Below are 15631 nucleotides of genomic sequence, written 5' to 3'. Positions count from 1 at the left end.
TGCAGACTGATCTGTGTGGGAAGGATGGGAGATCAGCCCTTGTGGGGAAAATACAGGCAGCACTGACATCAATGCGAATAGATGTTGTGTTATAGCGGCCAAGAGGGAGCAAGTGGCCTGAGGTCACAGTAATAAAGACACAGTCTCTAGAATAGGGAGGCACTCCACACTGATCATTCATTCAACTGATATTTGTTGTGTGCCAGAGAAATGACACACCATTTTTGCATCTAGAAAACCTCAGTGGACTAACAACAGACACACCTTGTTGGCCTTGTGAAGTGTGTTCTGGTGAGAAGGGGCAGAGTGAGCCTAGTAAGTGAGGGAATGTTTACCTTAGAGGTTAGTAAGTGTTTTGAGGAAGCATATGTGTGTAGGAACAAGGAAGGTGGCTCTTTTAATCATGTGGTTAGTGCGGGCCTTATTGAGAAGGTGATTATTGAATAAAGATGTGAAGGACATGAAGGAATGTCCACACAGATGTCAGAGGAAGTTCTCTCTGGGCAGAGGAATCTCCTGTGCAAATGCACGAGGGAGGAGAGTGTCTGTGTTCATGAAAGAGCCAGGAGGCAGGTGCAGCTGGAGGAATGAGGAATTGAGATTCGATCCCATGTTTCACCAGATCATATAGACCTAGATGATATTACAAGGGTGTTGATGTTGTCTGAGTAAGATGTGGATTTCATAAGATGCTTTTCACAGAGCACAATCCATTGTGACTACTCTTTAGAAGCTTCAGTCTGGCTGCTGTACATAATCAGGAGGTGACAGGTGAGTGATGCACTAAAGGAAACTGTAGGAAATGGTGAGGTGACCAAGCTGGAGATGCTGGTGCTCAACTAGACCTCTCATTAAATCTAGACATTTGGGAGTAGAGCCTGAGAATCTATATTCATAACAAGTTTGTGGCTGATGCTGCTGACTATCAGATCACAGATTTAGTAGTAAGGATATAGACAAGGATTCCCACATGGCTGTGCATCAGCCTCCCCTGTAGGACTTGTTCATAAAGGAATCCTGGACTCCATGCCCAACACTCTGAAAAGCTGGGTCTAGGAGGAGACCTGAGTATTTTGTAAGAAGCCTGACAAGCAGTCCTCATGCTTACTCAGGTTTGGATCTACTGAGGCTTGTGATCAGAGAGTGATCAGGATGGGGAGGGGCTTAAATCCACATTTAAATGGGAAGAAAAATTCAAGACATTTTCTGGGTGATACACGTTTTCTCTTCTAAGCAGTATAGGGATCTGGACATTTTAGAAAGTAGTCTGATATCTTAAAGTCTCTGAGTTGCTAAGAGAGCAGATCTAAATGACGGACTCTGAGATGCACACAAGTGTCCCTGCCTCCTGGGTTCACACCTTGTGGACTCTCCTCCCCTGAGTGTGGGTGGGAGCTGTGACCTTCTTCTGACCAGTAGAATATGGCAACAGGGACATCACTCCTGAGATTAGATCACAGAAGAGCAAAATCCCATCTTGCTGGCTGATTTTCTCCTTGTCTTCCCTACTTGCAATCTCTGATGAAGGAAGCAGCTGGGCTGGAATCATAATTGTTTCACAAAACTGAGGTCAGCCCCCTACCAACATCCAGCAGAATACTAAGGCCTCCAGTCTAACAGCTCAGAGGAAGACACTTAGTGTTCTCCCCTCAGGCAGCCCTTGCCTTTCTTGAAGGCAGACACGCTGCTTTCTCTTTACAACATAATGTCAACTTCTCTGGCGATCCTAGTTACTTTCCTCTAGCTCCATCCAGGAGGCCCCGGAAGGGAGCAGCAGGCAGGGTGGGAGGAAGTGCTGGTGAGCAGGGGTGTGGCCAGACCCCTCCTTGGAGAGATGTTCCCAGGGAGTCAGTTGGAAGAAGAGCAGTCAGGGCAGTGAGACGAGAAGGAGAAGAGTGAACACCCCTGGGACCTCAGGTCCACATGAGGCTGTGTTTCAGGCTGTGAAATATCACAGTGATGAGGAAACCCTGCACAGCCCCTGCTGGTCATCCCCCTTCAGCATCTGGAAAGCCCAACTCACACCCCGGATGCAAACACCCCTGATGCCCCACAGCCCTGATGTGAGCCCCTCTTCCCCCCACCTCCAGTGAACACACTCCATCAGCCAACATAGGCCCAACTCTCCTGTCACTTCAGACCCTGGGACCACCTGTAGTGAGTGTGGGAAACACAACAGACTCCCTGCAGGTCTCAGAGCCCAGAGGGGAAGGAAAGTTGTCAAAGCCCAGAGGAGGTGACCCTTAGTGAGGCAGGTGGACAGTCTACGGGAGTCAACACAGCAGAATAAGTACACACTTGGGCTCATTGGTCAGACTGTTTCATTCGAATCGTGGCTCAACCAACTGACAGTAAGCCAAGCTCCCAGAGATCCATTTCCTTGTCTGCAAAATGGGCTTGAGAGCTGTCCCTATCTCATGGACTCTTATGAGATTTAAATTAATTTATGTAAATACTTGAAAACAGTACCTGACATGTTTATTAAGGGAGAATCCTGGGAAGGAAGAGAGCCCAGGCATGTGGCTCCTGTTTCTTTCTCCAAAGAGGATGAGGATAACTTCTCCCAACACTCATTATCTCAGCCTCTTCTTACTTGTGTGCAGAGAGAGAGCAGTCCTGTCTCTTATATCCCCTGAGGAGAGGGGCACCAGGAGAGGCCAGGATGGGCCAGAATGAGAAAGCATCAGAGCAATGGACAGCCACATACATTACAGCAGTGGGAAAACACAGCTGTATATTGGTCATTTTTCAGTGCATATACAGCTCTTGGAGTACAGCATCCACACATTTCTGGGTGTTACCTCTAAGCTCACACATTACCTGAGGCTTTAAGAGGTCCTTCCAGGAGCTTCCCTAGTGGTCCAGTACTTGGGAATCCATCTGCCAATGCAGGAGATACCAGTTCAGTCCCTGGTTTGGGAAGATCTCATATGCCACGGGGCAGCTAAGCCTGTGGTCACAACTGCTGAGCCTGCTTATTCTGGAGCCCTGTTCTGTGACAAGAGAAACAACTGCAGAGCAGCCCGCATCAGTTCAGTTCAGTTCAGTTCAGTCGCTCAGTCGTGGTCGACTCTTTGCAACCCCATGAATTGCAGCACGCCAGGCCTCCCTGTCCATCACCATCTCCCGGAGTTCACTCAGACTCACATCCATTGAGTCCATGATGTCATCCAGCCATCTCATCCTCTGTTGTCCCCTTCTCCTCCTGACCCCAATCCCTCCCAGCATCAGAGTCTTTTCCAATGAGGCAACTCTTAGCATGAAGTGGCCAAAGTATTGGAGTTTCAGCTTTAGCATCATTCCTTCCAAAGAAATCCCAGGGCTGATCTCCTTCAGAATGGGCTGGTTGGATCTCCTTGCAGTCCAAGGGACTCTCAAGAGTCTTCTCCAACATCACAGTTCAAAAGCATCAATTCTTCGGCGCTCAGCCTTCTTCACAGTCCAACTCTCACATCCATACATGACTACTGGAAAAACCATAGCCTTGACTAGACGGACCTTAGTCGGCAAAGTAATGTCTCTGCTTTTGAATATACTATCTAGGTTGGTCACAACTTTTCTTCCAAGGAGTAAGCGTCTTTTAATTTCATGGCTGCAATCACCATCTGCAGTGATTTTGGAGCCCAAAAAAATAAAGTCTGACACTGTTTCCACTGTTTCCCATCTATTTCCCATGAAGTGATGAGACCGGATGCCATGATCTTCGTTTTCTGAATGTTGAGCTTTAAGCCAACTTTTTCACTCTCCTCTTTCACTTTCATCAAGAGGCTTTTTAGCTCCTCTTCAATTTCTGCCATAAGAGTGGTGTCATCTGCATATCTGAAGTTATTGATATTTCTCCCAGCAATCTTGATTCCAGCTTGTGTTTTTTCCAGTCCAGCATTTCTCATGATGTGCTCTGCATATAAGTTAAATAAGCAGGGTGACAATATACAGCCTTGACGTACTCCTTTTCCTATTTGGAACCAGTCTGTTGTTCCATGTCCAGTTCTAACTGTTGCTTCCTGACCTGCATACAGATTTCTCAAGAGACAGGTTAGGTGGTCTGGTATTCCCATCTCTTTCAGAATTTTCCACAGTTTATTGTGATCCACACAGTCAAAGGCTTTGGCGTAGTCAATAAAGCAGAAATAGATGTTTTTCTGGAACTCTCTTGCTTTTTCCATGATCCATCGGATGTTGGCAATTTGATCTCTGGTTCCTCTGCCTTTTCTAAAACCAGCTTGAACATCAGGGAGTTCACGGTTCACGTATTGCTGAAGCCTGGCTTGGAGAATTTTGAGCATTACTTTACTAGCATGTGAGATGAGTGCAATTGTGCGGTAGTTTGAGCATTCTTAGCCCGCATACGTACATACATACATACATACAGCTAGAGAGTAGCCCCTGCTCTCTGAAACTAGAGAAAGCCCACGTGCAGCAACAAAGACCCAGCACAGCCAAAAATAAACAAAATTCAAAAGAGAGAGAGACCATTCCACTGTTACATTAGCTGAGTGCTTCGCAGGGATGGATATCTGATAAGACAAGTGAGTCCTGACCATGTGATGTCTCACCTCCTTTGCCCCAAATGGGTCCTTTTTTATCTCAGGCAACATTGATAGATCACAAATTTTAAGTCCAAGGACAGCCAGTATTGCTGATAGAGTGTTGCAGGCAGGGAAGATAAAGCTTATATTTAGTGAATGTCAACTCATGCCGGAAAAGGTTATTTGTTATTCATGTCATAGCTGATATTTGTTGTCTCAGGGCCTCTTGGGGGAATGATGTGTTCAATCCTTCTTGAAAGGCTATTAACAACTTCCACATCTTATAATTCCCTGAATCTCCTGGAGAATTGTCTGTCAGGTACATTATCCCCAGGGTTGCCACTGGGAAACCCACAAGGGGATGAAGTAACTATTACTAGAGTGGAGGGAGCTTGTCAAGATTGGGTTCCCAGAGGCTACAAAGAGCTATAAATTTCAATGTAGGGAAGCCGACATTGTGGTCACTCCAGTTCTTACTAAGCCAGCCATACGTTCTGCAAGAACCATTCCATCTCTCATCCTTGTATATCTAGGGGGTGGGAAATGCAACATTCTCCTGTTTTTGTTTTTCCCATTAGCCTGGAGGCTGACTTGGAAGAGAAAGTCTCATCCCAGAAGGTTACTAATATGAGCATCTGGTAAGTGCGATAGCTTTAATTGGTCAAAGCCACTAAGAAATGAGTCAGACTTGGAAATGAGCACTATGTGACTCTATATCTCTTTCTGCAAATCTACTTTTTCCTTCTCAAGCTGCAGACAGGTTTCCTTTGCTATTCAGTCCACATAGCTTGAAGTGGCAATAGATTAAATTCTAAATTTTCATATCTTCTCTGCCCAAGAACTAACCCTACTTCACCTGGCCACCCCCCACCACCCCTCAAAGACCCCTGAGTGAAAGGGCAGGGACTTTGATGGAAAGATGGAGATAATCACACGGCCATTTTCTCTTGGAGATTTTTCTTTAAGCTGAAGAAAAGGATCTACACACTAGAAGTAGCTACTGACAAGGTAGAGAGGCCTTCTACATTTTAAATGCAGAGTGGTGAAAGTCATTGGTATTTTGGGACCCAGAAAACTCAGGGCTGCATCAACACTAGTCACACTGGCAGCTCTGAGAGCATTGGTGCCTGACATAGCATCATTTTTGTCAAAGCAAGCACTGGCAGAACAGTAGTGATGAGTGATTTAGATCAGAAGGGGAAGAAAATAGAGGGTTCTATCCACCAGGCTGAGGGAAAAGAGTTCATGTGAGAACTCTCTGGGTACTCTAAATATAAAAGGTGGCAAATGATAGAAGCAGAAATTTCTTTTGTGCCAGCCTGATGTAGAGGTGAGGGAAAGTACAGAGAGAAGAAACTTCCCAGGAAAGACTTTTAATAATTTTCCCCCTTCTGCTTCTTGCAAAGCTCAGAGCCTGCCTCCATCTTTTTGATATTCCATGGTGAAATGTTGTAGTCTCCACAGATATTAGAGAACACTTTTCCAGTGAACATTTTTGAATGCCCCCTATGTGGGAAGAGCAATGCCAAGTGATATGATACAACTCTATCCTGTGTTTCCTGAAACTGTATCAGCCTGAAGCCCAAGAGTGATAATAAACAACAGGCTGTTTTTTCATCTACTATTACAATCCCTGCAGTCTAAGGAAAGTTGCTTTAATTATTTCTGGCAGTTCCCCAGAAGTTCTTGCATGAGCTCTGTGTTCTCTGGAGTCCAAAGAACCAATGCCTTTCTCCATTTTGCCTATCTGTATGTAGAACACCTCTCTCTTTCCATTCAGTTTTATTAATCAATCATTAAAAAATTAGTTTAACAGAATCCCTCAATTTTCTTTAGTTTCTGCCACAGACTCTCCATCCTTTTGGCTAAGACATAAGATAATGGGGAGGGTTAAAAACCAATAGTAGAATCAAAGATGTGTTGTCTTGCATTCTCTGGCATGCAGCTCATTCTACCCCAAAATCAGTCTGTCTTCATAGGCAAGCATAAGTATTGGCTTATAAAACTGAGTTTCCCTATACAAATATAAAATCTGAATAAAATCCAGTCCACATGCTCTCCAAAGTATCTTACAAGTGAAAAAGAATCATGAAAACAAAAGAACAAATACATAATTATTTATATTTATAGATCTTCCCTGGTGGCTCAGACAGTAAAGAATCCACCTGCAGTGTGGAAGATCTGGGTTCCATCCTTGAGTTGGGAAGATCCCCTGGAGGATGACATGGCAACCCACTCCAGTATTCTTACCTGGAGAATCCCCATGGACAGAGGAGCTTGGTGGGCTACAGTCCATGAGATCACAAAGAGTCAGACATGACTGAACAACTAAGTACTACACATATATATTTACATGTGCGTGTTGGTCACTCATGTTCAACTCTTTGGGACCCCATGGACTGCAGCCCATCAGTCTTCTCTGTCCATGAGATTGTGCAGGCAGGAATACTGGAGCAGGTTGCCATTTCCTCCTCCAGAGGATCTGTCCGACCCAGGGATCCGACCCACATCTCCTGCATTGGCAGGCAGATTCTTTACTACTGAATCACCTTGGAAGCCCGTATATATTTGAATAGTGTATATTTTATATATTTATTATGTATATTTTATATATAGTCTCAATGGCTACTTAGCTTAGAATAAAAGTCACTATAAAATATGCATTGAAAACACATACTTCTATATGATATAAGAAAGAACTTCTTAAGTTTTTAAGAAGTATATTCATTCACTCAACAAATATATGTTGATTGCCTCCAGTATGTCAGGAGGCATAGTGATTAAAAAAAAAAAAAAGACAGACAAATGTCCTGATCTTATAAATCATCTATTTTATTGATGCAGATTAGAAAATAAATAAGAAATTATTTTTTAAGAAATAAGAAAATTCTTGATAGTAATGAATGACATGAAGAAAAATGCAGGGCAGTGCAATAGAGAATACCTTGAGGAAAAATTCAATTGAGGCAGTCAGAGAATTTCAAGACAAGAAAAGCCAGATAGACATAAACTTTTAGTGTATGTTAGGAAATTCTAAGGACGAGAAATTGCGCATGGCAAGAGAGAATGCTAGAGAGGTAAGAAAAGGATTATGAAGAATCTTTTATGCCATAATAAGGAATTTGGAATTGGAGTTGAAGGCAATTGAAAACAACTAGAAGTTCTTAAGAAGGGAAAGTGAGGAAATTTTTGTTTTAGAAAGATAATTCTTTTGTTGTTGTTCAGTCAGTAAGTTGTTTCCAGCTCTTTGTGACTGCATGGACTCCTCTATCCTCTGCTATCTCTGGAGTTTGCTCGGACTCATGTCCATTGAGTCAGTGATGCCATCCAACCATCTCATCCTCTGTCAATCCCTTCTCCTCCTGTCCTCAATCTTTCCCCAAATCAGGGTCTTTTCCAGTGAGTCGGCTCTTCACATCCAGTGGCCAAAAGTTTGGAGCTTCAGCACCAGTCCTTCCAATGAATATTGAGAGTTAATTTCCTTTAGGATTGACTGGTTGATCTTGCAGTCCAAAGGACTCTCAAGAATATTCGCCAGCACCACAATTCAAAAGCATCAATTCTTTGGTGCTCAGCCTTCTTTATGATCCATCTCTCACATCTGTACATGACTATTGGAAAAAACATAGCTTTAACTCTTTGGCCTTTGTCAGCAAAGTGAGGTCTCTGCTTTTTAATCTGCCATCTAGGTTTGTCGTAGCTTTCCTTCGAAGGAGCAAGCATCTTTTAAATTCATGGCTGCAGTCACCATCCACGGTGATTTGGGGGCCCAAGAAAAGAAAATCTGTCACTATTTCAACTTTTCCCCTCCTGTTTGCCAAGAAATGATGTAACCGGATGCCATGATCTTAATTTTTTCACTCTCCTCTTTTACCCTGATCAAGAGGCTCTTTAGTTCCTCTTCACTTTCTGCCATTAGAGTGGTATTCTTTACAAAATATGAAAGAAAACTTGAAAGAAGGAAGACTATAGGAAGTAAAATGAATTTTAAGTTTATTACAAGTATTCAGATGAGAGATGATGAAAGTCTGACATAGGCAGTATAATTAGGAATGAAGAAAAGGAATATGAGTGTGAGAAAAGTGAGAATCAATGGAGCTTGGTGATGCACTGGATGAGTCAAGGATAATCCTAAATTTTCTGGCTTTTATTGAAAGCTCCTTAAGGGTAGAGACCATGCCTTTCTTGTCACCGCTGTTTATATTTATTTAATAATAAGATTCTTCTTCCCCAAAAGCAATATCAACAAGACTTAAGAATTGATTAGATGTACAGGTTAACGAAAGGTAGAAGTCCCGGGATGACTGCCAAGTTTTCTTTTCTTGCATAACTGGATACACTGTGGTGCTATTTATTGATAAAGGATACATGAAGAGAGGAACAGTTTTCAAGCAGGGAGGAGGATTTAATGGATTCAGTTGGGAAATCTTAGATACAAGTGTCTATGATATCCAAGTTGACATTCAAAGAGCACTGGGAATATGAGCCTGAATATGAAAGAAAGTTGCACTAGAGAAACAAATTTGGGAGAGATTGGCATACAGATAGTATGAAACCCAGGGGATGAATAGACTCATCCACGAATATCCGTAGGATGAAAAGAAAACAAGGCATAAGATGAAAACCAAAGAAATGCCAACATTTCAGGGATTGTCAAAAGAAGTAAATTCTGCAAAACAACTGGAAAGAAATAGCCAGAAAGATTAGAGGAAATCTGAAAATAAATCCAAAGAGGAATAGAATTTCTCTAGGAAAGAATCCTAAGAGGTCTAAAAACGCAAGGACTGAGAAGTGTCCACTGAATTCTTTCAAGAAGACTTGGCAGAGCAATTTATTGGAATTCCTGGGGCAGTAGACAGAATGATATGTGATGGGAAATAAGTAGGATGTGGGGAAGTCAGTTCTGTGAGGGGTTGTGTCATGGAAGAGAGAGTCAGGAAGAAGCCAGAAGTAGTCATGGATCTGGAAAGGGATGTTGAAGATGGAAGATACTGAAGCTGAAAGTATGGGTCCAACAGAGCAGGAGAACATTCACGTTATAGAAGAGAGAAGGGAGTTTTAAGAGAAGTGGGAAAGTGAGGGGGACATATGTGGAGGTGTCAATCTTTTCAGGAAAGAAAGATAATGCTTTTTTGTAACAGGAGGGAAGGGGGAAAGGAAGGATAAATGGAGATGCAGACAAGTTTTCTGCATCATGTCAAGAAGTCAGGCACATCCATCTTGCAGTGGTTTCTATTTTCTGTGAAACTACCATAAGTGAAGTAATTGATTTGAAGGGACGTGCTGGAGTAAAAAATTTGAGAAGATTTAAAACAGTCATTGTAAAGACAAGAAAGAAACCTGCTTTACCCCTAGTCTGGTTTTGTCAACCATAGTTTGCATTTTTTGAGTAATCACTATTTGCTAAAACCTTTGCATACACCAACTCATTTCATTTTCACAACAACCTTTAAAGCAGGTGCCATTTTTATATATGAGAAAATTAAGATTTAGAGATGTTAAGTGACCTGGGGTCTCATTTCACTGTGGCCGACCTCAGAGCCCACACTCTCCAGGATTTTTTCTGTCTCTTGGAGAGTACTCCATTCTTCTGAAATTATTCACATGTATATGTGAACATTTGTCCTCTGAATTATTTTCTATGACAATTATTTAATTTTCTTAATTATTTAATTACAGTATTTTCCATCCACAACCTGATTTCAAGTTTCTTGCTTTAGGAGCTTTGTCTTCTATTATTTCGTGTTTTCTACAACTCCAAGAAATGCAGGAGCACAAGTATTAACAACACTTTATAAACATGAAGCCTTTTTTTGTAGTTATGGTTAAAATATTACTAAATTATTAAAAGAGAATCTTTTAAATCAGCCATATTTGGACATAACTTTCTGTATGTGTTCTTCTTTGCCCTTATCTACTAAAGAACACATAGTGTATTATATAACTACATGTGCTATATAACTTTTAAAATTATTTATAAATATTTTCCTGTTTCTCACAGTGTTCAGGTAAAATAATTTTTGGAGGTTTAACTTTTTAAACTTGTCAGGCACATTACTATGTTTTTTCTTTTTATCTTAAAAATATAAAATAGTTTGTTTACATCTTATGAATCCTAAATGGTAGATGTCTGACTTATTTCCAAGAACAGTGGTTCATATGGGGTTGGACAAAAACCTGTAAAATATTCATCATTTAAATCTCCATGTTTGGCATGGAGTCCTTTAGTGTGTCAGACTCACAGATATGTTCCAACACACAGCTGACAGGCAGCCACACAAAATGGAGAATGTGCAACAGTTGGTATCAACATGGAAAGTAGGAAGAGAGTCTTTGCCTACTGTGAGGAGATATACAGAGATCCTCCAAAACCTCAGAGGAGGAAACGTTCCAATAAATAAATCAACTGAAGAAGTGGATGGTCATGCCTAAGGTCCACTGACCTTGGGCTTCCCTCGTGGCTCAGACAGTAAAGAATCTGCCTGCAATTGAAGAGACACGAGTTCAATCCCTGGGTTGGGAAGATCCCCTGGAGAAGGGAATGGCAACCCACTCCAGTATTCTTGCCTGTAGAAATCCATGGACAAAGAAGCCTGGCAGGACACAGTCCATGAGGTCACAAAGAGTCAGACATGACTGTGACTAACACACAAGGTCCACTGAGGCTTGGTAGAGAGCATCAGAGAGGAAATAGGATGGGCTAAAGAGAAAATATTTAGTAAATGAGACAAGACTAGGTGAGCATGTAAAAAATGAGAAGGAAACATTTTTTTTCTGTCAAAAATATTTCATCCTCCAGGACTTCCCTGGTGGTCCAGTTGCAGGGGGCACAGGTTTGCTGTCGGGGAAATCCACTTGCCGCAAGTTGCAGCCAAAAAAAAAAGTCATCCTCTGGTCTTCATGCAGATACATTCAAATAATGGAAAGGCAAAACCAAACCAGCATCTCTGAATTTCTCCTCCTGGGTTTCTCAAGTTGGCCAGAGCAACAAGAGCTGCTTTTTGCACTTTTCCTGTGTCTTTACTTAGCAGGGCTGTTTGGAAACATACTCATCTTGCTGGCCATTTCCTCAGACCATCGCCTCCATACTCCCATGTATTTCTTCCTTGCCAATTTGTCGGTGGTGGACCTCTGCCTTCCTTCATCTACAGTACCCAAGATGCTCCTGGACATCCAAACACACACTCAGTCCATCTCCTATCCTGGCTGCCTGGTTCAGATGTATTTCTGTATGATGTTCGCCAATATGGACAATTTCCTTCTCACGGTGATGGCCTATGACCGTTATGTGGCCATCTGTCACCCTTTGCGTTACTCCACCATTATGACCCAGCACCTCTGCATCTCCCTCGTGGGTGGACCTTGGGTGATTGCCTTTTTGAACCCCCTCTTGCACACCCTTATGATGACTCGTCTGCATTTCTGCTCTAACAATGTCATCCACCATTTCTTCTGTGATATCAATGCTCTCCTCCCTCTATCCTGTTCTGACACCAGTCTTAATCAGTTCTTGGTTCTTGCTGTGGTGGGGCTAATCTTTGTGGTACCCTCAGTGTGTATCCTGGCATCCTACAGCCTCATTATCTCTGCTGTGATGAAAATTCCCTCTGTCAAAGGAAAATTCAAAGTGTTCTCCACCTGTGGATCTCACCTTGCCTTGGTCATTCTTTTCTATGGAGCAATCACAGGGGTCTATATGAGTTCCTCATCTAACAGTTCAACCAAAAAAGACACAGCAGCATCAATAATTTTCATGGTCATAGTCCCTGTGGTCAATCCCTTCATTTACAGCCTAAGGAACAATGAGCTAAAGAGGGCTTTAAAGGAGATTTTAGGCCAGAGCAAAATCTTCTCCCAGTGATTCATTCTGGCTGAGTTCAATAGGCGGTGAATCCTAATGAGATCATTATTTTCATTCTCATCATAATTGAAAAACTGTGACAAAATACCTACTTTTGCTTTATTGACTACTCCAAAGCCTTTGACTGTGTGGATCACAACAAACTGTGGAAAATTCTTCAAGAGATGAGAATAACAGACCACCTGACCTGCATCCTGAGAAATCTGCGTGCAGGTCAAGAAGCAACAGTTAGAACTGGACATGGAACAATAAACTGGTTCCAAATCGGGAAAGAATACATCAAGGCTGTATATTGTCACCTTGCTTATTTAACTTATATGAAGAGTATATCATGCAAAATGCTGGGCTGGATGAAGCACAAGCTGGAATCAAGACTGCTGGGAGAAATATCAATAATCTCAGATATGCAGATGACACCACCCTTATGGCAGAAAGCAAAGAAGAACTAAAGAGCCTCTTGCTGAAAGTGGAAGAGAAGAGTGAAAAAGTTGGCTTAAAACCCAACATTCAGAAAACTAAGATCATGGCATCTGGTCCCATCACTGCACGGCAAATAGATGGGGAAAGAGTGGAAACAGTGACAGACTATTTTGTGGGGGGCTCCAAAATCACTGCAGATGGTGACTGCATCCATGAAATTAAAAGATGCTTGCTCCTTGGAAGAAAAGTTATGACCAACCTAGATGGCATATTAAAAAGCAGAGACATTACTTTACCAACAAAGGTCCATCTAGTCAAAGCTATGGCTTTTCCAGTAGTCTTGTATGGATGTGAGACTTGGACTATAAAAAAAGCTGAGCACTGAAGAATTGATGCTTTTGAACTGTGGTGTTGGAGAAGACTCTTGAGGGTCCCTTGGACTGCAAGGAGATACAACCTGTCAATCCTAGAGGAAATCAGTCCTGAATATTCATTGGAAGGACTGATGCTGAAGCTGAAACTCCCAATACTTTGGCCACCTGATGCAAAGAGGAGAAGGCAATGGCATTCCACTCCAGTACTCTTGCCTGGAAAATCCCATGGATGGAGGAATCTGGTAGGCTGCAGTCCATGGGGTCGCTAAGAGTCGGACACGACTGAGCGACTTCACTTTCACTTTTCACTTTCATGCATTGGAGAAGGAAATGGCAACCCACTCCAGGGGACGGGGGAGCCTGATGGGCTGCTGTCTATGGGGTCACACAGAGTGGGACACGACTGAAGTGACTTAGCAAGATGCAAAGAACTGACTCATTTAAAAAGACACTGATGCTGGGAAAGATTGATGGCAGGAGGAAAAGGGGTCAACAGAGGATGAGATGTTTGGATGGCATCACCAATGCAATGGACATGAGTTTGAGGAGGATCCGGGAGTTGGTGATGGACAGGGAAGCCTGGTGTACTGAAGTCCATGGGGCTGCAGAGTCAGACACAACTGAGCTACTGAACTGAACTACAAAATACCTAATTAAGCTTGACACCTACCTCACTTTGCTACAAACTCTAGGAATGACATGATCATAGGACTTATCCACTTGAGTTCCCTAAGATATTAATAATGTGGCAAATATTTAAGTCTCTGAAAATCACAATACAAATATGCAATCAGCATTAAAGTGCATCATTAAGACATCCCATATGGCTAGGATTAATGCAGGAATATGGGGAAAACATAAAAGATAATTTCCCTAGGACTGCCTAGAGTAGACAGGAATAGGTAATTACATTGTCATTCATGAAAAACAGTAGAGAATAAATGGGCTATGTAATGAAAGTTTCAAACCATGACTACAAGTTGAGGTAAGAAAAACAAAGATATTAGTAAAGGCTTAAGAGGTCAAGTAAGGCTTCAGTGAAAGGACAGTACTTTAATCTGGGGCTTAACCACAGATGAGTTTTACAAAGGAATAATGAAAATATTCAAAATACATGAGGAAGAAGTTTAGGTAAGGAGGACCACGGTGTGTATGAGCAAATGTATTGACTAAATTAACCTTAATGCAGTGAAGGGTCCATATTGGGATTGGTGAGAATGAGGGATGGATTATTTCTCACCCCAATGTTATATTCATGTTTTATAGCTATATTGCATGCATTTACTATAATCAGTCTTTATTCCTTAATGTTAAAAATAAGATTTATATCTGTTGTCTATGTGTATACCTATATATCTTCATGATGCTCTACAAAAAATTACCTGGGAGGCTATTAATTATAAATTTAAATTTTAAAATTTTGTGTGGTTATTTACTCTGCGATATGCATAGAGTTGCCTATATGAGTAGACCCTGCCAGCAATAGAAAGCATATGCCCTTGTTAATTTTGATTTAAAAATCATATCTGATTTAACATTTTCTGTGTCCATAATGTTCCCCAAAGTTCTGCAAAGAGCATTGTTCCATAGGCAATAAGTCCCATATTTTAAGTCAAACCATCCAAAATATTTCCTCAAAGCTGGTTTTTAAAAATGTTCATTCTTTATGATGTGATCGCTGAGAGACAGAAATAAAGATAAAAAGATAAAGATGAGATAAAGATACAGGTTTTTTTCTTAAAAGACATCCTGCTATAAACGTGTATTTACTTATGATAAGAAGACCTTCTACAAATTACCTTTGTGGTTTTTACTCTTTTATGATGAGAGAGAGATCAGAATTTGTTGGAGTATGTAAAGATCAATGCAAATAACACTGGTGCAAAGACAGAAGCAACAGCAAAAATCAACTAGTTCACAATTCCCTGACTCTTGAGATATCTTTGTGGGTACCAGATATATTAGTTGCAAATAAGAAATCAATTATTCTTAATTAAACAGAAAGCTTAATGAAAAAGTACTGTTCATTATGAACTCATCAGGAATTCATAAAATTGCTGGAAGGGTTGGAGAAGCAGACTATCGATATAGGAAACTGAAAGAAATGGAAACATGCTCTTGGATTGGAAGAATTAATATTATTAAAATGGTCACACTGCCCAAAGCAATCTACAGATTTAATGTGACCCCTATCAAATTACCCATGACATTTTTCATATAAATAGAACAAATAATCCTAAAATGTATATGGAGCCATAAAAGACCCGGAAGTGCCAAAGCAATGCTGAGAAAAAGAACAAAGCTGGAGGCATAACCCTCTCAGACTTCAGAAAAAACTACAAAGCTGCAGAAATCAAAAGAGTATGGTATTGGCACAAAAAACATGAGGATGTGGAGAAAACAAAACCCTTGTACACAGTTGGTGGTGTAAATATAAACTGGTGCAG

The 15631-nt window shown here is 41.5% G+C and overlaps 1 protein-coding gene across 1 annotated transcript; it reads left to right on the top strand.

Annotated features, from left to right (window-relative positions):
• The first annotated feature begins 5243 nt into the window (after positions 1 to 5243).
• LOC114109698 (putative olfactory receptor 1F12P) lies at positions 5244 to 12390 on the top strand. Its single transcript, XM_027959090.1, has 2 exons — positions 5244 to 5258; positions 11440 to 12390. Exon 2 carries the CDS (start codon positions 11449 to 11451, stop codon positions 12388 to 12390), a length of 942 nt encoding a protein of 313 aa, XP_027814891.1. The 5' UTR covers positions 5244 to 5258; positions 11440 to 11448.
• Positions 12391 to 15631: the final 3241 nt, after the last annotated feature.

Source organism: Ovis aries, chromosome 20, assembly GCF_016772045.2.
Source record: "Ovis aries strain OAR_USU_Benz2616 breed Rambouillet chromosome 20, ARS-UI_Ramb_v3.0, whole genome shotgun sequence".
Taxonomy (NCBI): Eukaryota; Metazoa; Chordata; class Mammalia; order Artiodactyla; family Bovidae; genus Ovis; species Ovis aries.
The sequence above is the reverse complement of the archived record's forward strand: the minus strand, read 5'-3'. Positions and strand labels throughout refer to the sequence as shown.

Bases quoted from the DNA above. Each gene is read 5' to 3' on its own strand.
- LOC114109698 (XM_027959090.1), top strand. From the start codon at position 11,449: ATGGAAAGGCAAAACCAAACCAGCATCTCTGAATTTCTCCTCCTGGGT.